The sequence below is a fragment of the Chlorocebus sabaeus genome, chromosome 10 (assembly GCF_047675955.1).
Source record: "Chlorocebus sabaeus isolate Y175 chromosome 10, mChlSab1.0.hap1, whole genome shotgun sequence".
NCBI classification, from domain to species: domain Eukaryota; kingdom Metazoa; phylum Chordata; class Mammalia; order Primates; family Cercopithecidae; genus Chlorocebus; species Chlorocebus sabaeus.
The window spans coordinates 70,004,042-70,025,773 of NC_132913.1; the positions used below are offsets into that span (position 1 = coordinate 70,004,042).

General features: G+C 35.4%; 1 protein-coding gene across 2 annotated transcripts in view; it reads left to right on the plus strand.

Moving 5' to 3' along the window:
- The first annotated feature begins 3,080 nt into the window (after positions 1 to 3,080).
- The window catches only part of DNAJC10 (DnaJ heat shock protein family (Hsp40) member C10), a 52,393-nt gene continuing 33,741 nt past the window's right edge, over positions 3,081 to 21,732 (plus strand). Inside the window, exons 1-8 of one of the 2 annotated variants that reach the window (XM_007965555.3) lie at positions 3,081 to 3,284; positions 4,980 to 5,142; positions 6,882 to 6,932; positions 14,081 to 14,163; positions 14,367 to 14,498; positions 15,669 to 15,762; positions 16,840 to 16,917; positions 18,367 to 18,410. In XM_007965555.3, the coding sequence (XP_007963746.1) occupies positions 3,081 to 3,284; positions 4,980 to 5,142; positions 6,882 to 6,932; positions 14,081 to 14,163; positions 14,367 to 14,498; positions 15,669 to 15,762; positions 16,840 to 16,917; positions 18,367 to 18,410 (849 nt within the window). The remainder of the gene's footprint in view (positions 3,285 to 4,979; positions 5,143 to 6,881; positions 6,933 to 14,080; positions 14,164 to 14,366; positions 14,499 to 15,668; positions 15,763 to 16,839; positions 16,918 to 18,366; positions 18,411 to 21,732) is intronic. The other variant, XM_073019857.1, reaches the window with a different exon arrangement.

Sequence of the window (21,732 nt, forward strand, 5' to 3'; positions counted from 1 at the left end):
AAAGCTTCGTCATCACCTGAGAGGCAGAAATCTGTATCTTCATCTTGGCATAAAAACCTGTCTGTGATCTGGTCCCTGCTTCATCTTCTAGTTTTCTGTTTTTCAATTTACTTTAAGATTTTGTTACAGTGTGTAACAAAATGGTTACACACTGTGTCATAATGCTTATCATAGTCCCCGAAGCCAGGTTGCTTAGATGTGAATCTCAGCTCTCAAATATTTGCCTCTGTTTCCTCAAATGGGAAATGGGTACAATAGCCACTATCTTGTAAGATTATTTGGATGAGTTACTACATGTGTGCTTAGACAAGTTCCTAAGACATATTAACTACTATTACATCAGGCTGCTTCTAACACTTTTGCCTTTGTTCATTCTACTTCCTCTTTTTTCCTACCACGTATTAGCTTAGCCACAGATCCTGTATGGTCTTCCAAGTTTCTAGAAGCTGACACTTGATTTACTCCCCCTGAAACTGTTACCAATCACAACTTATTTCATGTTAGGGTTAATGTTATAAGCAGGTATCCTCTAGGCTCGGTTTTCTCTTTTAAAAAGAGAAAATGTAGTAAATATAACCACTTCAGTTGTTATATTGCTGTGGGACAAAACGCAGTTTCTGTACCATTGCAGTAGGATGTCAAGGTAAGAGAGAACACGGATAACTCCCCAGTTTCTAGCTTGTATGACTCAGAATCCAGAAAATATTGTAGAAGTCTCAAATGCTTGTTGCTTGTTGATACACACGCTTACACAAAATTGTAAATATTTTAATTTCCTTCAAGTTTCCTACCGCTTCTTCAGTCCGCTAGCCTGATACTGCAATCAGTGTCGCTTCAAGCAAGTTCTTCTTTCTCCGCCAAATTTCGCCTTTCGGCCTCACTCACCCATCACCCAAACAAATCCTCCAAAGCTCCGTTTTCCCTTTAAAAGAGTCTCAGGGAAGTCAACCCCAAAACCCGCCCTCCGGGTTTCCCCGTCACCCTGGCAACGGAAGCAGGAAGAGGCGGGATTCGCCATCCACCGTCCCCGCCCGAGGCAGGCGCCAGCCGCATTGGTGAGAGGGCGCGGGCGGCTTGACCAGAGCACTTCCCTCAGCTCCGGGTTGGAGCCGGAGCCGGAGCCGGATCCCGCGCACACGGCCACGTCAACCTAAACTTACACCGCCCTCTCCACCCCACCGCCGCCGCCGCGCGGCTAGGCCCGCAGCGGGTCTCCCAGGCAGCGTCCTCCACGCCTTTCCCACAATGCTCCGCGCCAGGCCCCGCCCCGACTTGCCTTGGACACCGGCGCGTGAGGAGCTGACCGGTGCCGGCCGCGCGCCAGTAGTGGCCGGTGTGGCTGGACCTTCCCCGTCCCGTGCGCCGCGGCTGGGCCGTCGGAGAGTGCGTGTGCTTCTCTCCCGCACGCGGTGCTTGGGCTCGGCCAGGCGGGGTCCGCCGCCAGGGTTTGAGGATGGGGGAGTAGCTGCAGGAAGCGACCCCTCGATGGCAAGGTGGGCATGGGCCCAGGGCCAGGGCTTTGCTGGAGCCGGTGGTGGCCGGGGCCCTCCGGTCAGGGAGGGGCGGAATGGCTGAGCGCCTGAACCCCCCTTCCTCTGCGCTCCTATGACCTGGGTATTGTGTTCTCGCTCCCCACCTTCCTCCTCACTGTTATCCACACCACCCTTCCTCTGCCCAGTGGTTCCCTCTCGCTTACTTACACTTTCTGCCTGAGTCCGACCTGAGACTTCAGACACCACCGACTCCTGACAGCCCTGTTCCCCCGTGTCTCCATCTTTTCCCGTCTCCCCTGTCCCACTCCGCAGTGATGGCAGCGCGAAAGCTTTAGCCTTGCATTTACCTGGCGCTTCCACCTGCCCAGTAGCTCGGGCCACGGGCAGTTCGGTCACCCCGACGCTAAGAACAACCCCTGGGCAAGAAACATCTTATCCCAAAGGGTTGATTGAGACTATGACCTCTCTTTTTCTGATGGTTGTTTTCTTGTTTGGATACTTGTTAATCTCTACATCATTATATTTTTCAAAGGTGTATTTTTGTGGAATGAAAAGGAAGTATTAGAAATGAACTGAAGATCATTCACAGGTAAAGAGAAGAATTTAAAAATAGACATTTAGGGTTAGATGAAAAACAGAGAAATGAAGTGCAAGGAGAGTTAGATTTTTCAAAGCATTAGGAGATCTTTGGAACTAAACTATAGTGGTTGAAATGTGATATGAAGAAGTAATGATGGTTTTTGCCCTGCAGAGAGTATGTCTAACCTATTCCCTTCTCTTTTTGTTTTTTGTTTTTACTTACACCAAACATGAACTTTGCAACAAAATTACACTGGTAACTTACAATTATTTTTCTACTCTTTAGAAAATGGCCTCTGCTTAAATTCAATATAAGCACCTTGTGAGAAAACTCCGGGAAAAAGATCGACTGCTGTGTAGATTGTCTATTATAACAATATACTTCACTGCCATTTCTGGTAGGGTTATATGAAAAGTAAAGAACCCTGTATTTCCTTCTAGTCCCTCACAAGGACATTTCCTACAAGTGAATTCTGCTGAAAATGAAAATTAGACAGCTTTAGGGGGTAAAGAAGTAGCTAAAAGGAAGAACTATTAAAGGCAAAGCTAGAACTGAGTAGAAAGAGGAAGGACATGTAGCTTATTGCCACCTTTGTGTTCTGGTGCTCGTCAGAGGTCTTTTCTCAATGTATAAATTGCTGAGTGTGTGTGTTCTAGCTAGTTACTACCACTCATGACCTTTTATCTGCTATCTTCAGTGATTTCACAAATCTGACTACATGAATGTAGAAAGAACGTGGGGCATTCACACTGATTTGCCATTTAATGGAGATTGTATTGTTGACCATATTCTTTGATAAATACATTGTGCTGTTATTGTTTAGTTCAAAATGTATTTTAACTGCCTGCTTTTCTTTCTTAGATTAATATTTTTGGGGACAGATTTGTGATGCTTGATTCACCCTTGAAGTAATGTGGACAGAAGTGCTCAAATTTGCATATTACATCAACTGGAACCAGCAGTGAATCCTAATGTTCACTTAAATCAGAACTTGCATAAGAAAGAGAATGGGAGTCTGGTTAAATAAAGATGACAATATCAGAGACTTGAAAAGGATCATTCTCTGTTTTCTGATAGTGTATATGGCCATTTTAGTGGGCACCGATCAGGATTTTTACAGTTTACTTGGAGTATCCAAAACTGCAAGTAGTAGAGAAATAAGACAAGCTTTCAAGAAATTGGCATTGAAGTTACATCCTGATAAAAACCCGGTAGGTAAACGTTTGTTTTTAAAAATATTTGATTTTATTTTTGGTACATTTTGATATTTATTTAAATCGCTTTAAATGATCAAATGCTTAAGAATAATCACATGTCAAAATTATAATTCAACTTGTATGCTAGAAACAAAAGCACCAAAATGTTATGGATTATTTTGGATTATTTAGGAATGTCAGTACCAAAAATTCAGTTCCCTCTTAATTTGTGGACGAATTTCCAACAATTCTGTTGAAGACATTAACCCCAAAACAAACGATAATATCCATGAAGTAGTTGAAGTAGTTTTCTTATTAAAGTAGGTTAAGATCAAGTATTTTAGAACAGTTGCAAAAAATATTTTTTTAAAACTCAAGAGGGTATGACTTGCTAAAAATAGAAGTAATAGCTAATAATAGCATGTTTTAACTTTGACTATTTTCTTCCATGCACAAGTCCACAAACCAGTTAGAAAGTTTTATAAATTAATACTTGAGAGCAGCTGAATATAATGCCAGTCATAAATATTTATGTACCAATAACGTAAATCTTTCAAAACTAAATTCATTTGAATTTTTATGGTGTTTTTGTAATTAGTTGGTTATGTCTTAATGAGATTTAGCATCCATCATGAACAATAGTTATAATTTTCTCTTTTCTAGGTAGAAGTTTTAAAATAGGATTATTTTATTTCATTGCATAAAGCTGAGCAAGAGAAACAATATTTCTTTAAAACTCTAGTTGATTATCTTTTCCTGAGATCCACATTTAAGATTTTTTTTTAATTTCTTTAAAATGTCAAATAATGATTTTTAAGTTTCCATATAAAAGATAGTAGACCTTCTATCATCCAAGTATTATTTAAATGAAAGCATCCTTCAGAGACAAATTTTATGAAACACAGTAACAAGGAAGAAACATTTCCAATCCAATTTTGGATTGTTTTCTTTTGTTTTCTTTTTTTTTTTTTTTTTTTTTTTTTTTGAGACAGGTTCTCACTCTCTTGGCCAGACTGGAGTACAGTGATGCCATCTCGGCTTACTGCAACTTCTACCTCCCAGGTTTAGGCGATTCCCCTGCTTCACCCTCCCAGGTAACTGGGATTACAGTCGTGCGTCACTACTGCCCAGCTAGTTTTTGTGTTTTTAGTAGAAACGGGGATCTCACCATGTTGGCCAGGCTGGTCTCGATCTCCTGACCTCAAATGATCCACCCTCCTCGGCCTCCCAAAGTATTGGAATCAGTGTTGGGGTGTTTTCTGATTTTGGCTTTTATGTAATTATTTGATGGATTGGGGCACGTCCTTTTTTAATAAGTTGATTTTGCCTTAAATAGAAAAATAACCTATAAATGTATTGATTTATAATTGTTATAGGAGTAATAAATATGAAATTAAGAGTTTCAACAGGCTTATTAGTTTCACTCAGCTGCATTTTTTAGGAAAAATAACTTACATGGTCTGATAACATCTGTCAGCCTTTTGAAGAGTCAATTATTATTTCATTACTTTTTTTTTATTGAACATTATAGTTTCTCAAAAAATACTTCATTTCAACCCATGGTAACTCTTGTCATGTTGTATTACCCCTCCTCATGTTGGTATGTGGTCTCCCAGAAGTCACTAGATTAATTAAACTTACATATATTTTTTGAAGAAACTTGGATTGTGTATCTGAAATAATTATATTATATCTAATATTTTTTAACAGAATAACCCAAATGCACATGGTGATTTTTTAAAAATAAATAGAGCATATGAAGTACTCAAAGATGAAGATCTACGGAAAAAGTATGACAAATATGGAGAAAAGGGACTTGAGGATAATCAAGGTGGCCAGTATGAAAGCTGGAACTATTATCGTTATGATTTTGGTAAGGTGATACGATATTACTTATGAAATGTTTTTTATCTAAGTAAAAGAAAAGTGAATTCTGTTTCACCACTTAGGTTATATATTTAATATGTGTCACTTTGATTAGCTCCTTTTAATTTGCTGTGGGAGTGAAATTTAAAAGGAAAGTCAGTGGGTATACAGAGATGATCTGTACAGATACAAAGTTGTATTGGTCAAATCTTGTTAAATACTTCTAAAATAAGGATTGTTATTTAATAAAAATGCATTCATGGACTGCATAATGACATTTCACTTGGCAATGGACTGTATGTAGGAAATTGGTCCCATGAAATTATAATACCATATTTTTACTGTACCTTTTCTAAGTTTAAATACAAAGATACTTACCATTGTGTTACAGTTGCCTACAGTATTCAGCAGTAACATGCTGTACAGGTTTGTAGCCTAGGTGTGTAGTAAGATATGCTATCTAGGTTTGTGTAAGTACACTGTGTGATGTTTTTGCAACAACAAAATTCCCTAACAACATATTTCTCAGAATATGTCCCCGTTAGTAAGTGATGTATGACTATATATTTGCATTAGGGGTAGTTAAATATTTCTTTCAGTATTTTTTAGTATTAAATAATATTTCTTTCAATATATTTTAGAGCATCATATTTTCCAAGAAAGGCTAAACTTTAAGTTTAATAATGATATCTTCAATAGAAATGCCATCCTTCTCATATGGAACCCTTATTGATGTTTTAAAGTGCTTTGGCCTTCGGTTGACATTAAGGTCAATACCTTGAAACATTATCAATAAAGGTTGCATATGAGAAGGACGAAAGGTGTTCTTTTTCTTAAACATGAAGGAAAAAATAAGGTGGAAGGAGGAAACAAAGTAAAGGAACCAAGGAAGAAAGAATGTAAACACACAGTATTTTAAATTTATATCTGGAGGATTTGCTTTTAGTAAATACAAATTTTCTTTTCAAAATAGTATTTTCAAGTATATTCTCTACACCTTGATAGTCTATATCAAGAGTTAGCAGACTGCGTTTCATAGGCCAAATCTGGCTTGCCATTTGCTTTTATAAATAAAGTTTTATTGGAATGCAATTACATTCATTTGTTTACATAATATATGACTTCTTTCACACTTTGAGAGCAGAGTTGAGAAGTTGTGACAGAAGCCATACATCCCACAAAGCCTAAAAAAGTTATATTTACTAAATATTTGTGTCTGCCTCTGCAAATATTCCGAACTTTTTAGCAGAAGATATTCTAACATGATACCATGTATTAAAAACCATATAATCTGAAAATTGAATGAGGTCTGTAGTCTAGTTAACAGTATACTACTCTCAATTTCCTGGTTTTTGATATTATACTGTAGCTAATTAACATGTCACCATTAAAGGAAGGTGAGTAAAAAGTACACAAGAGTCTATATTTTTGCACCTCCCTGAATCTAATTATTTTTAAAACCATAATATAAATTTTCTATGGAGATGAAATTATGTGAATATTAGGAACTACCACACACACACCTATGAGAGTCTGTATCAAAATTCTAGTATCTTTAGATCACCCTAAATATATTGATAGTATTATTTACTTTTTTTCAACTTAGGTTGTTGCATATTCTCTAAGTTTGAGATTTAATATAGTAATTTGATTTTTTTTGATGATTAAAACGAGTAATCTATTTTTATGTGGCAATTTATATAGTGAAGTTTTGATTTTATAATTTTTATATACTTTTAAAATTAGGTATTTATGATGATGATCCTGAAATCATAACATTGGAAAGAAGAGAATTTGGTAAGTTTGTGGGCTTAAGGTTTTATGAAACTTAATACAAGTTCGATCTCATCTGAAACTCTTGGGGATATATATGTTTGAAATTTAGAAATCTTTTGGATTTTCGAACAGTAATAATGTAATATACTGTATATTAAATATTTCTAGCAGAATGTGGGGAAGTGTACCATAATAAAAACATTAATATTTCTGTAGCAAAATGTGTAAGTGTATACTAAATAAAAGAAATTTAAAAATCAGTTCAGATCAGGTTTGGATGCCAAATGAGCTTGCTACAAACTTACAGCAAAATTTCTTAGAGCTTTTTGATTTTGGAGTTTTTGATAAAGGTATAGTTATTTTGGAAGTAGATTTAATTTGGTTGGCAACTTGTGTGAAATGCCCATAAAAATACAGTTCTGCATTTTCCATTGCATTTAAGAAAATTGTATGCCAGAATAGATTCTTATACTTTCATCCCTTTGTACAGTAATAATAGGTTTATTTTTTATACTTCAAAGCAATAAATTATACTTCAAATTTCAATTTTATATTACTCTATCACAATTGCATTTAATTTGGAAAACTAAAATACGGACGGGCGCAGTGGCTTACACCTGTAATCCCAGCACTTTGGGAGGCCAAGGCGGGCGGATCACTTGCGATCAGGAGTTAGAAACCAGCCTGCCCAACATGGGGAAAACCCATCTCTACTAAAAATACAAAAATTAGCTGGGCGTGGTGGCACCCACCTATAATCTCAGCTACTCAGGAGGCTGAGGCACAATAATCACGTGAATCTGGGAGTCGGAGGTTGCAGTGAGCCATGATGGCACCACAAAAAAAAAGAAAACTAAAGTAGCCTACCAGTCACAAAAAATACATATAAATCTATATAGTGTTTTTCATATATTATTATCGTTAAAAATTTATTACAGCTACTTGATTATATACAGTTTGTTCCTTCTAAGCAAGGGTGGCTTTTTTTGTTATTTTTGTTTGTTTGTTTGTTTGTTTGTTTGTTTTTTGAGACGGAGTCTTGCTTTGTCACCCAGACCAGAGCGCAGTGGCACAAACTTGGCTCACTGCAACCTCTGCCCCCCGGGTTCAAGCGATTCTCCTGCCTCAGCCTCCCGAATAGCTGGGATTACAGGTGCCCGCTACCATGCCCACCTAATTTTTGTATTTTTAGTAGAGACATGGTTTCACCATGTTGGCCAGGCTGGTCTCGAACTCCTGACTTCAGGCGATCCACCCACCTTGGCCTCCCAAAGTGCCAGGATTACAGGCATGAGACACCACGCCTGGCCAAGGGTGGCATTTTAATCTTAATTTCTACATCATGCTGGTAAGCTCCACATACAAAATAGCTGTTCAATGTGTTACTTTGTCAAAAGCCTTCTACACAAACACTTGAACATGTTCTAAGTGAATAGAAAAATATATCTTTCCTATATTCTGCAAATAAAATAAGACAATTTGATTCATTTGGATTATTAATAGAATTAATGCTCATGTCACAAGCTGGTAGAATCATATCTGTTGTGTGAGTTATATAAACCTATACCTGTTCCTGTGTGGTTTTTATTGTCTCTCATCTCCCAATACATCACATCAGTGAGTGGTTTGTGAACCAGTGAGTTAGAAAATGTACCTGGAATTACAGGTAGAGGAACTGAACAAAACTTGCAAACTTACTAATCCATGAGTCTACCTGGAAGGAGACTTCACTGATAGTTATATTGTATATGGGTTCATGCTTTTTCAGATGTGTCACTATGCAGAAAAGCTTAAGAACTGCTAATAGTTCATATAGAACCCTAAATGGTAGTTCAAAATAAATTGCAGCCACAAAACTTCAGAGATAATTCATAAATAATTAACCTTGCTTGATGAGAGGAATGAGCAGGAGCATTGTTGTGATAGAGAAGGACCCTCTAGTGAAGCTTTCCCAGGCATTTTTCTGCTAAGCAGATGGTATCATTTCTGACTCTCTAGAAAGTCAATAAGCAAATGCCTTCTAAGCTCTTCTATTATATTTAGCATAGGTTAAGTAGGTTAAGTCAATTCTGACAGCTACTTTAAACTCTGAAAGAATAAAATAAGAGACCTACATAATATAGTAAGGATTATGGGGATTAAATTTAATCTAAGGCCTAAGTAAGACCTTACCTTGGAAAATCATTTTGTTTGAAAAGATTGAGTTTTTTTTTAACAATTCAAAACATTAATAAATATTTGCTAAAATTATAGATTTGAACAACATGTAGTATCTAGCCAATAGTACATTTTATATTTTATCTGTAAAATGACCTGATGCAAGTTACAAATTTTACTTACTTAAAAAATTTAACATTGTAAAAATGAGCTTTCACATTCAAGATAAAAAGGCGAGGATAATTTGCTTTGGGTTAAAGGATTTCCATATAATTCCATGTTAAAATTAGTTATTAGTTATTTTAAAATAAAAATTTCAGAAATTACTGTAACACATTAAATCATACATGGTATTCTAAATATGTGCAATTAATTCAGACTAATTAGAAACAGGTGCAGGACTCAGTGTTCACCTACATTTCAAGTATAACATAGACCTGTGGGAAAACAGCTCATCTGTACGTTACAGGCAAAGTAATTACACTTTACTTTCCTAACAGAAGCTATTAACTCTAGTTTTATGTATATTAACAGACAATACCTCTAGTTGTATAGTTTAGAAGTGGAACGTTGCATTTTGAAATGTAGTAATTCTATTCTGGGTCACTGTTATGCACAACATCCCATTGAGCTGTGATGATACAGTATGAAAAATATTTTAACTTCATTCTTATTACTCAGCAATCAGTGGGACCTCGGCAAATATGAGAAGTGCTCCATAAAGACAAAATACAAGTGTACCTCATTTTATTAGACTTTGCTTTATTGCACTTCACAGATAATGCCTTTTTCTTTCTTTCTTTTTTTTTTTTTTTTTTTTTACAAATTGAAGGTTTTTAGCAAAACCCTATATCAAGCAAGTCTGTCAGCTCAACATGTTTCCAATAGCATGTGCTCCCTTCATGTCTCTGTGTCACATTTTGGTATCCAAACTTTTTCACTATTATTCTGTCTGTTACAATGATCTGCAGTCAGTGATCTTTGATGTTACTATTGTGATCGTTTTGGAGTGTGCCCATAGGATGGCAGACTTAATGTTTGTGTCTATTCTGACTGCTCCCTCTTCCTTCTCCCTTTTCTCTCCCTATTCTTGGGCCTCCCTACTCTCTGAGATAAAACATTACTGAAATTAAGCCAATTAATAACTACAGTGACCTCTAAGTGTTCAAGTGGAAGAGATGCATGTCTCTCATTTTAAATTGGAAGCTAGAAATGATTAAGCTTAATGAGGGAGGCATATCAAAACTCAAGATAGGCTAAAAGGCCTCTTTTGCTAGTTAAATTTATAAATGCAACGTAGAAAGTAAACGTGCTACTCCAGTGAACACACTAATGATAAGAACACAAAACAGCCATATTGCTAACATGGAGAATGTCTTAGTGGTCTGGGTAGATGAGATCATCCACAACATCCCCTTAGCAAAAGCCTAACCAAAGAAAGGCCTAATTCTTTCCAATTTTATAGAGGCTGAGAGAGATGAGGAAGCTGCAGAAAAAAGTTTGAAGCTAGAAGAGGTTGGTTCATGAGGTTTAAAGAAAGTAGCCATCTCCATAACATCAAAATATAAGATGAAGCAGCAAGTGCTGACATAGAAGCTGCAGCAAGTTTTCCAGAAGATCTACCTAAGATCATTGATAAAGATGGCTATACTAAACAACAAATTCTCAAGTGTAAATGAGACAGCCTTCCATTGGAAGAAGATGCTATCTGGGACTTTCATAGCTAGAGAGAAGTCAATGCCAAGCTTCAAAGGATGGGCTGACTCTTGTTAGGGGCCAGTGCAGTTGGTAACCTTAAGTTGAAACCAGTGCTCATTTTACGAAAAACCATTAAGAATTAGGCTAAATCAGCTCTGCTCTGTAAATGTAACAACAAAGCCTGGATAACAGCACATTATTTTATGAATATTTTAAGCTTTCTGTTGAGATATACTACACAGAAAAAAAGATTTCTTTGAAAATATTAGTGCTCATTGACAGTGCGCCTGTCAAGAGCTCTGATGGAGATGTACAAAGAGCATAATGTTTTTTTCCATGCCTGTTAACACAGTATCCATTCTGCAGCCCATAGATCAAGGAGTAATTTCGACTTTCAAGTCATACTCTCTTAAGAAATACATTTCACAAGACTCTACCTGCCATAGATAGTGATTCCTCTGATGGATCCATGCAAAGTAAATTGGAAACCTTCTAGAAAGGAGTTGCCATTCTAGTGTCATTAAGAACATCTGTGATTCATGGAAGGAGGTCAAAATATCAGTGTTACAGGCATTGGGAGGAAAGTCATTCCAACCTTCATGGATGACTTTGAGGGGTTCAAGGCTTCAGTGGAGGAAGTAACTGCAGATGTGATAGAAATAGCAAGAGAACTGGAGCCTGATTATGTGACTGAATTACTGCAATCTCATTATAAAACGTGGGGCGGTAAGGAGTTGCCTCTTACGGATGAGCAGAGAAAGTGGTTTCCTGAGATGGAACTTACTCCTGGTGAAGGTCCTGTAAACAATGTTGATATGACAACAAAGGATTTAGAATATTACATAAACTTGGTTGATAAAGCAGCAACAGGGTGTTTGAGGCCAATTTTGACTCCAATTTTGAAAGAAGTTCTGTGGGTCAAATGCTATCAAACGGCATTGCATGCTTCAGAGAAAATCTTTCAGGAAAGGAAACGTCAGTCAATGTGGCAAACTTCTTTGTCGTCTCATTTTAAGAAATTGCCACAGCCACCCCAACCTTAACCACCACCATGATCAGTCAGCACCCATCAACATCATGACATGCATGACTTGCTGAAAGGCTCAAATGACTGTTAATGTTATCATTTTTTACCAATAAAGTTATTTTTTGTTCCTTGGTTTGAGTTGTTTTTTTTTTTTAAGAGATAGGTTCTCACTCTGTCATCCCAGCTGGAGAGTTCAGCAGCAGGATAATAGCTCACCAGAGCCTTGAACCCAAGCCTGGGCTGAAGCGATCCTGCCACCTCAGTCTCCCGACTAGCTGAGACTGCAGGCACGTGCCACCATGCCCAGCTGTTTTTGTAGAGACAGGGTCGTGCTGTGTTGCCCAGGCTGGTCTCAAAACTCCTGGGCTCAAATGATCCTTCTGCCTCAGCCTCCCAAAATGCTAGGATGACAAGCATGAGCCACTGTGCCCAGCCTATTTTTTAATTAAGGTATGTACATTTTTTTGTTGTTGTTAGACATAATGCTCTTACAAAATAGATTATAGTATAGTGTAAATATTTTTTTATGCACTGGAAAACCAGAAAATGTGTGTGACTCCTTTATAGCGATACTAGCTATGTTGTGATTTGGAAACAAACCCGCAATATCTGAGGTGTGCCTGTTAGCAGGGTAGGAGACATTTTCACTACTAGCAAGGTTTTATGTCAAATACCATTCAAATTTGTTTTACAACATATTTTTATTTAAGACTTATGAACAGTAATACCTTGTGTAATTACTGCTTTCTATTTTTATATAAAAATACCTCATTACTTGTTTATAGCTGATAAGATAATCCCTTCTTTCATTAAAGTTTGCATTCTGTTACTATTTTTAGTTAAATTTGTACTGGCTTGTGGTCTAAACCAATATGGCAATTTTTTCCACCACCTCTATAGAACGGTCATTTGCCAGACTTTGAAAACACTTCCAAAGAACAGCCGATAGTTCTGAATTATACACCTTGCCTGTAATGTACAGATTAACTGTTTTCCCACAGGTCTGTCTCATACTTGAAATGTAGGTGAACCCTGAGTCCTGCACCTATTTCTAATTAGCCTGAATTAGTTGCACATATTTAGAATACCATGTGTGACTTAATGTCTTACTGTAATTTCTGAAATTTTTATTTTAAAATAACAAATTTTAACTTGAAATTATATGGAAATCCTTTAACCCAAAGCAAATTATCCTTGCCTTTTTGTCTTGAATGTGAAAGTACATTTTTACAATGTTAAATTTTTTAAATGAGTAAAATTTGTAACTTGCATCAGGTCAGTTTACAGATAATAATGTAAAATGTACTATTAGCTAGATATACGTTGTTCAAATCTGTAATTTTAGCAAATACGTATTAATGTTTTGAATTGTTTTAAAAAAAAAAAAACCTCAACCTTTCAAACAAAATGATTTTCCAAGGTAATGTCTTTTTTTTTTTTTTTTTTTTTTGAGATGGAGTCTTGCTCTGTTGCCCAGGCTGAAGTGCAGTGGCACGATCTCAGCTGACTGCAAGCTCTGCCTCCTGGGCCCAGGCCATTCTCCTGCCTCAGCCTCCCGAGTAGCTGGGACCACAGGCACCCGCCACCACGCCCAGCTAATTTTTTTGTATTTTTAGTAGAGACGGGGTTTCACTATGTTAGCCAGGATGGTCTCTATCTCCTGACCTTGTGATCCGCCCGCCTCAGCCTCCCAAAGTGCTAGGATTACAGGCGTGAGCCACCGCGCCCGGCCTCAGTAATGTCTTATTTAGGGCTTAGATTAAATTTAATCCCCACAATCCTTACTATATTATGTAAGTCTCTTATTCTTTCAGAGTTTAAAGTAGCTGTCAGAATTGACTAAACCTACTTAACCTATGCTGCATATAATAGAAGAGCTTAAATCTCAGTCACTCTATTTGTCTTCTTTATTTCTCTAGTGCACACATACTCTTCTGTGAGGTTTGGCTACTGTTTCTTGTGCTGTCACTTTTTAGAACTTTATGGCCATATTTATCTTGCAGTTTGAGGCTGCTGCTTTTTCAAGTATGGGCATAGGAGAGTTTTCTTAAAAAGTTACCATTGGTTTGAGATTTGAAAATGTTTCTCGTGGAAAAAATTTTTTTTAATTTTTTAAGAATGTCACTTATGTAGAAGATATAGAAAAAAATTGCACAGAAAATGAGAAAGACAATATGAAAATTTTATGACTTTTTAAAAAAATTCTGATGTCCACAAAAAGTTAACTAAAATATGCATGAACCTTTAATAAATAATTCTAAGTTGTTTCCATTTTATTTATTTTTAGATGCTGCTGTTAATTCTGGAGAACTGTGGTTTGTAAACTTTTACTCCCCAGGCTGTTCACACTGCCATGATTTAGCTCCCACAGTACGTATTTTTCACATCCCCACTACTAGTTTTATTTCTAATCTACAATTTATGTGTTAGAATTTTTTTTCTATGAATAGTAGTTATCAAAAATAATTATCAAATACTTTCAAACGTCTGGTTTAAAAATGTATAGCTTGGAGTGTGTTCAAGGGAAGAAAAGTGGTCTCATCAGAAAAATATGTTTTCTTTTTCTCTCATAGTGGAGAGACTTTGCTAAAGAAGTGGATGGGTTACTTCGAATTGGAGCTGTTAACTGTGGTGATGATAGAATGCTTTGCCGAATGAAAGGAGTCAACAGCTATCCCAGTCTCTTCATTTTTCGGTCTGGAATGGTAAGGGATAAAGTTAGCCTTTTTTAAATTTGTGAAACATTATGACAAGTTAAATACTAGAGAAAATACAGTATGTGGAATTTGCAGAACATTTTAAGTCTTGTTTTAGGTGCCATCTCACTGGTCTTCTGTGATGATAAACATTTTGGATTATGAATTTTTTTTTTTTTTTTTTTTTTTTTTGAGACAGAGTCTCGCTCTGTCACCCAGACTGGAGTGCACTGGTCGATCTCGGCTCACTGCAAGCTCCACTTCCCATGTTCACGCCATTCTTCTGCCTCAGCCTCCCAAGTAGCTGGGACTACAGGCGCCCGCCACCTCGCCCGGCTAATTTTTTGTATTTTTAGTAGAGACGGGGTTTCACTGTGTTAGCCAGGATGGTCTCTATCTCCTGACTTCATGATCCGCCCGCCTTGGCCTTCCAAAGTGCTGGGATTACAGGCGTGAGCCACCGCGCCTGGCCTGAATATTTTTAAACACCATTTCTTTGTGTTTTTGTTTTTGTTTTGAGACGGAGTCTCACTCTGTTGCCCAGGCTGGGGTGCAAGGGCATGATCTCGGCTCACTGTAGCCTCTGCCTCCTGGGTTCAGGCAATTCTGCCTCAGCCTCCCGAGTAGCTGGGACTACAGGCACCTGCTCCTACGCCTGGCTAATTTTTGTATTTTTAGTAGAGACGTTGGCCAGGCTGGTCTTGAACTCCTGACCTCAGGTGATCTGCCCACCTCAGCCTCCCATAGTGCTGGGATTAAAGGCGTGAGCCAACGTGCCCAGCCAAACACCATTGACTTTGCTATATTTTAAAATTAAATGTTTGCCAATTTCAGTTTCTGTCTTAAGGAACATAATTTATACAATATGTATATTGTATTTGCTAGTTTACAAAGTATTTTACAAGTATTGTCTCATTGAATGTAAAGCTCTGATATCTTTTTCCTTAGTTTCCAGTGATGAAACTGAAACCACTATAAATGGTATTATTAAAATATCTTCCATAGAATCTGTACTGTCAAGATCATCAGGATATCATTTGGAAATACATTCTGCTATTGAGAAATAGAACTTTGCTGCATTATTCAAGAAAATATAAAAATCAAACTCTTTGGTATTATTTTTACTGAGTTTTTAAAAGAAAAAGTAAAAGATGTTTCTCTTCTTCCAAAAACCAATAGGCCCCAGTGAAATATCATGGAGACAGATCAAAGGAGAGTTTAGTGAGTTTTGCAATGCAGCATGTTAGAAGTACAGTGACAGAACTTTGGACAGGTAATTTTATTTTCTTAATTTGCTTGATTTTCAGGGTATTTTGAAATTAGTATTTTGTTTTTAATGGCAATATTAACATTTTGGTCGTAGTATTGAAATTTTAAAGTGTCTTTTTCATGTTTCTTAGAAGGGAATTGTGTCATTTACTCTGAACTCCGCTGAATTTAACAAACTAGTTAGATTTGTACAGAAACTGAAACTATTGAGATATGGGAAATAGATATGAGATAGGGCTAGGGTAAAAAGACATCTCTCAAAGTGCAACTAAATATTTTGTGATACAAGTGTTTCATTGCTTTTTTAAGTATGCTTTTCAGTCAGTAAATTCAAACCTATTCTGTTTAAAGTTTAAAAATGCTTCTAATCTTAGGCTTTTAACTCATTAACTGCCTTTAGGCAGATTAAGCTATCCAGGAAATAATAGTATTCGTGGCTCAAGATGTTCATTTTATTCGTTGAGTAAAGTTTCATGTCAGAAACTATTAAATAGTAGGGCTGCAGTAGTAAAATACATAATCCTTGCCATCAGTGACTTCATTAGTGAGGAAAACATTCGTAAACAATTAAAATGCAATATAGTAACTATTGTTATAGAGCTTAAGGAAGCATAACATATGTAAAACAACCCAGTTGGGGAAAAGAGAGTTAGAAAATACTTCTTGAAAGAAGTCATTTCTAATCTGTCATGAAAATGAATAGGAAACCTTAGGAGATCACTGTGTATTTGGGGAACTGGCAAATGAATCTGACAAAAAGATGAATAATTGGGTCAAGTGGTATGGAGAAATACAATATAGCTGGCCGAATAGGTAGACAAAGCTCAAGTCACAGGGGCCTAACTTGCCAATTTGAGTTTTTTTCTTAATGAAATAATGAATTTAGGTTTTATATGATGAAAAATTGGAGAGCCATTGAAGGAATTTGTCATACTCAAGAGTATCTTTGGAAAGATAACTGGTAAAACTCAGAGTGGATTAGAAGAGGGTGAGATTAGAAAGGAAAAATTACTTAGAAGACGGTTTCCATTAGTAAAGGAGTAATAGGTGATCAGAATTTGCTTTTTTTTTTTTTTTTAAGGAAATTTTGTTAACTCCATACAAACTGCTTTTGCTGCTGGTATTGGCTGGCTGATCACTTTTTGTTCAAAAGGAGGAGGTAATATTTTTTAATTTTGTTGGAATGAAGAGAACATGACATTTAAATTTTCAGTGACAGTTTTAAGTATGCTACTATAATTAATTATTAAGTACTTGAAACTACAGTGTATGCCCAAGATTGCAATTGTTTTTCTTAATGAATATTTGCCTTTTTCATTATTTTACACATGAGGTTATTATTTATTTTTTAATGTATTTTTTAATGTAATCATTCAATTTTTTAATGTAATTCATTTTTGAATGTTCTTATGTTCAGTGGACCAGTTTTTCAGCTTAAATACACTCATGATAAATTGTACCTTCAGGTAGCCACAGATGGTATTTGACAATTTGCAAAAATAACTAGTTGTTTACAGCTCTAACCCATCCCAAAATAATAATTTTTTGGAAATACAGACTTTGCTTCATGCTTATATATATATCTGTTAAACATACATAGATTTGCCTCATACAATTATATATTTGAAGATGACAGCTTCTTCTAGGAACCTTTCCTTGAATAAATTATGTTGAAAATTCAGTACTCTGCATAGCAAGCCACAAACTGTAACTGTGTTCAAACAGTGTGGTTGGTTAAAAATTGGTCCAAGATAACAAAATATTGTAACTCAATGTATTTGCATGTATTTAATCCCAACATGAGTCTTTTCCCCACATTTCATCTCTCAGCCTTCGTGCTACTATATTGAAAAGATATTGCCTTTTAACTAAAATCAACCCATTACCCCATCCTGTAAGTCCTATGCTAGGAAGACACTGCCTTGCAGCAGAACATCAGCCTTAAACTTAACTAATCACCAAGGGATTTTGTCTCATTTTGGCCTGTTGCCCAAATTTCTGTTCATCCACACAAGAACAAAACTTCTTACACTCCCTGAGATTCTTTTACTTCTCACTTCAGGTAAATTGCTTTTCCCTGTCTTTGTAGACTCTGTGATGCTATAGCTCTCTTTCTTCTAAATCTTCTCTCATTGTATTCTAGTGTTCATATTTACAGAACTTCCATAAAAATAGTGAAGGCACTATTTAAAGATTTTATTGTATTTTGAGGATCCTTTACATACTTTTCTCAAATATCTGTTACATTTTATTTTCCCCCAATTATGAGATCTCTTGGGTAAAAGGGATTGTTGATAGGAGGAGAGATTCAGAGTATTATCCTAAAGAGAGAAAATTACTCATTTCCTCTGTAGCTAGAAATCCTAGAAATTAAAGGGAGAGAATGAAAGAATGTGAGAGAGAGAGTGAGAGAGCGAGGGGGGAAGAGAGAGAGAGAGAGAGAGAGAGTGTGTGTGTGTGTGTGTGTGTAAGTAGAAAGATTTCCATAGAGTCCAGCTCAATTAATTGCCTTCGAATGAACATGGTAATTTGGGGGAAAGGCAAATGCAAGTATTTTCATTAGGCTTCATAAAGGTAAAACTGCCTCATAAGGTTTTTTTGTCCCCAGATTGTTTGACTTCACAGACACGACTCAGGCTTAGTGGCATGTTGGTAAGCATCAATCATTTTGTAAAATTATATCACCATGTAAAGAAACACGTTTAGAAATTGATTTGAAACGTTTTCTTCCCTTGTTTCTTGAACATTTAACTAACCTATTTGTAATCTTATTTTCTGATGACTGTATTCATAGCTATGTGGTTTTTTCTGAATAATTAGCTACGTTCAATAAATTTTGACATATTCTAAGTGTCATTTACTTTTTAATTATTCTGCAATTTATAAATTCCTCTTCAACTAAAGTTACATGTTAGTGTTTTTGTCATTTCCAAACTTTATGTTTTGTTTTCTTTTTTAGTCATTTTAAAATTTATTTCACTCTCATGTTAATGGCTTGGAAGTAGTCTGAGTGATGTTAATTTTTTAACACCATTGAAATACCCTTTGTGGCTTTGTGGCTTGACACTTTGTCAGTTGTGAAAATTGTGGAAATTCTTTGTGAGCTTGAATATAATAATATCTTCTAAGTTAGGTGTAATATTGTATTTATTAGATCAGATTTATTATGTTAATTTTGGACTGCATGATCTGTAATTTCTAAAAGGGATGTATTAAAATCTCTACTCTCTTACATTTCTGTCAGTTCTTCCTTTACGTATTTTGACATATCGTTCGCAGCAGTATGAACATTATATCCTTTGGCAGCTATTTATTTCTCTTTGTGCATTATGGATTTTTTTACACAAATTCTGTTTTATTTGATAATAAAATCACTAACTTAGTATGCTTTTGTTTCATTCCCTTTCCTTATTTCACCCTATGCCTAGGCCTTTAGTTTTTCAACACTACACATTAGAATCACCTGACGAGATTTTAAAAATAATAAAAAAAAAAAAAAACCAGGTCCCTCAGATCAATTAAATCAAAATATTTGAGGGTGAGGACTGAGCATTAGTATCTTTGTTTTTTTTTAATATTTGGTGATTGGAGTGATCGGCCTATATTTTTCCTTTTCAGTAAAGTCTGTGCGCTTTTAGCATCAAAGTTAGGCTGGCCTTTAAATGTGTTGGAAAATATTCTCTTTTTTTCTCTTCTTTGGAAACAGTTTCTGTACAACTGGTGTTCTTTCTTTCTCAAAAAGAATTTTTTTTGGTAGAATTTATCAGGAAACCATCTGGGCCTGGAGTTGTCTTTGAATCTGTTTTTATAGACTTTTCTCCGATCTCTCTTGATTGATTGATTGATTGATTGATTGATTGATTTTCTACTTCCTCTATTTGGTAAATTCTGTTTTTTTAAGACTTCATTCTTTCTATGAAATGTCTAAATGTATTGCTATAAAAATTGTACATACTATTCTATTTTTTTTATATCTGTAGTATCTATAGTGATGTTCTTTCTTACTTTCTGATCATATTTTTTGTGTGTGTGTCATCTGTTTTTATTCTTATTCTGTCCAAGGAGAGGTTTTTTAAGCTTTATAAGTCTTTTCAAAGTCTCAAGTTTTAGCTTTATTGATTTTTTTTTTACTGCACGTTTCTTTATTTCATTGACTTAAGTACTATATTTCCTTCCCTCAACTTTTTTATGATTTAATTTGCTGTTCTTGAATGATTAGTTCATTGATCTTCAGGCTTTCCTTTCTAATATATGAATTTAGATTGTAAATTAGTACAACTTTAGGTACATCTTCTATTTTGATATATATAGTACTTTGATTAGCAGTTCAGAATATATTTTAATCTTCCATTTTTATTTCTCTTTGAATCACAGATTCTGTATTTTTTGTTCCTAATCATAAATGGTATTTTTAAAAGTACTGTTGTTATTTTTTGGCTAGCTTAATTCTACCGTGGATAATGAACATGGATTCAGTTTTTTTAAGTGGTTAGGCCTTTTTTCATAGCCCATTATGTGGTAAATTTTTATAAAATGTTTCATGTGCATTTGAAAATGAATCCTGTAATTCACAGATGCACATTTCTATAAAATCAGTTGGGTCCAATTTGTTAGCTATGTTGATCAAATCCTCTAGATCTTAATAATTTTATTGTCTGCCTATTCTATCAATAACAGAGAAGTGTCTTAATATCCTCCACTATTTTGTGGATATTTCTATTTCCTTTGTTTTCTGTCAATTTTTATTCATTTTGATGCTTTGTTATTAGGTAGATATTAATTTAGAATTGTGTTTTCTTGGTGATTTGAATCTCTAACCTGATGAAATAACCCTCTTTATCTCCTTTCATGCCTTTTGCCTCCAAGTCTACCTTGACTGATACTAATATAGCTACACTAGCTTTCTTTTGTTTAATGTTGGCATTTTTCCATTTTTTACTGTCAGCCTTACTGTATCCTTATATTTATTAGCCTGCAATCAGCATGTAATTAGGTTTTGTATTTATCTAGTTGCCATTCTTTATGTTAGCCCATTTATATTTAATATTATTCCTGACATAGTTGGCTTTATACTTACCATCTTGTTAGTTTTATATCTGTCCTACCTGTTTTCTAGTCCTTTTTCCTTTTTGTTTCTTTTGGATTAATCAAGTGATTTTTAAAATTTCATTTCCCATCTCTACTAGATCTTTAGTTACCCATTCTTTTATTATTCATTTAATGGGTACCCTAGAAATTTTGTAGATGTATCCTGACTTACTCATTTGTTACCTAACGCAAGAGTACTAAACAAATTATTTTACTACCACTGAAACTCTGCTGTTACATATTTTAATCAAATATTTTTTCTAAGCTCTATCTTAAATGCAGTTAAGTGAATACATCTTAAGTGTACAACTTAATTTTTACATATATATGCTCCCATGTAACACCACCTACATCAAGATCTATTCTTTCTTAGCTTTTAATTGTTTGTGATTTTTCTGAAGTTTCATTATGATGTACATAGGTCTGAGTTTCTTATTTATTCTGATTGAGATTAACTGGACTTCTTTATCACTATAGCTGTGTTAATATCTTTCATCAGTTGTGGAAACCTGTCAGCTGTTATCTCACTTGTTTCTGTCTTATTCTCCCTTATCTTTCTAAGATCCCAGTTGAATGTATGTTAGAACTCTATTTGTTTACTAACTTGCCCAGTCCAAAAAATTTTTTCAGTAACTTAAGGTTCTGAGAAATGTACTTTTCATATAGGATTTTGGAGCTCACTAAAGGATTAGCTTAGCCGCTGTAGATGAAAACTGGGAAGATACTAATTTAAATGCACATTATAGACACATACAGAGAATGTCTCATAAACTGTATAATTATTAAAAGGATAGCCATAATGAAAAGTCTTAAACAGTAGTTTGGTTTATATTCTTTAACCTGAAAGACTATTGGACAGCTCACTTTCTATAAAAATTGTAAATGT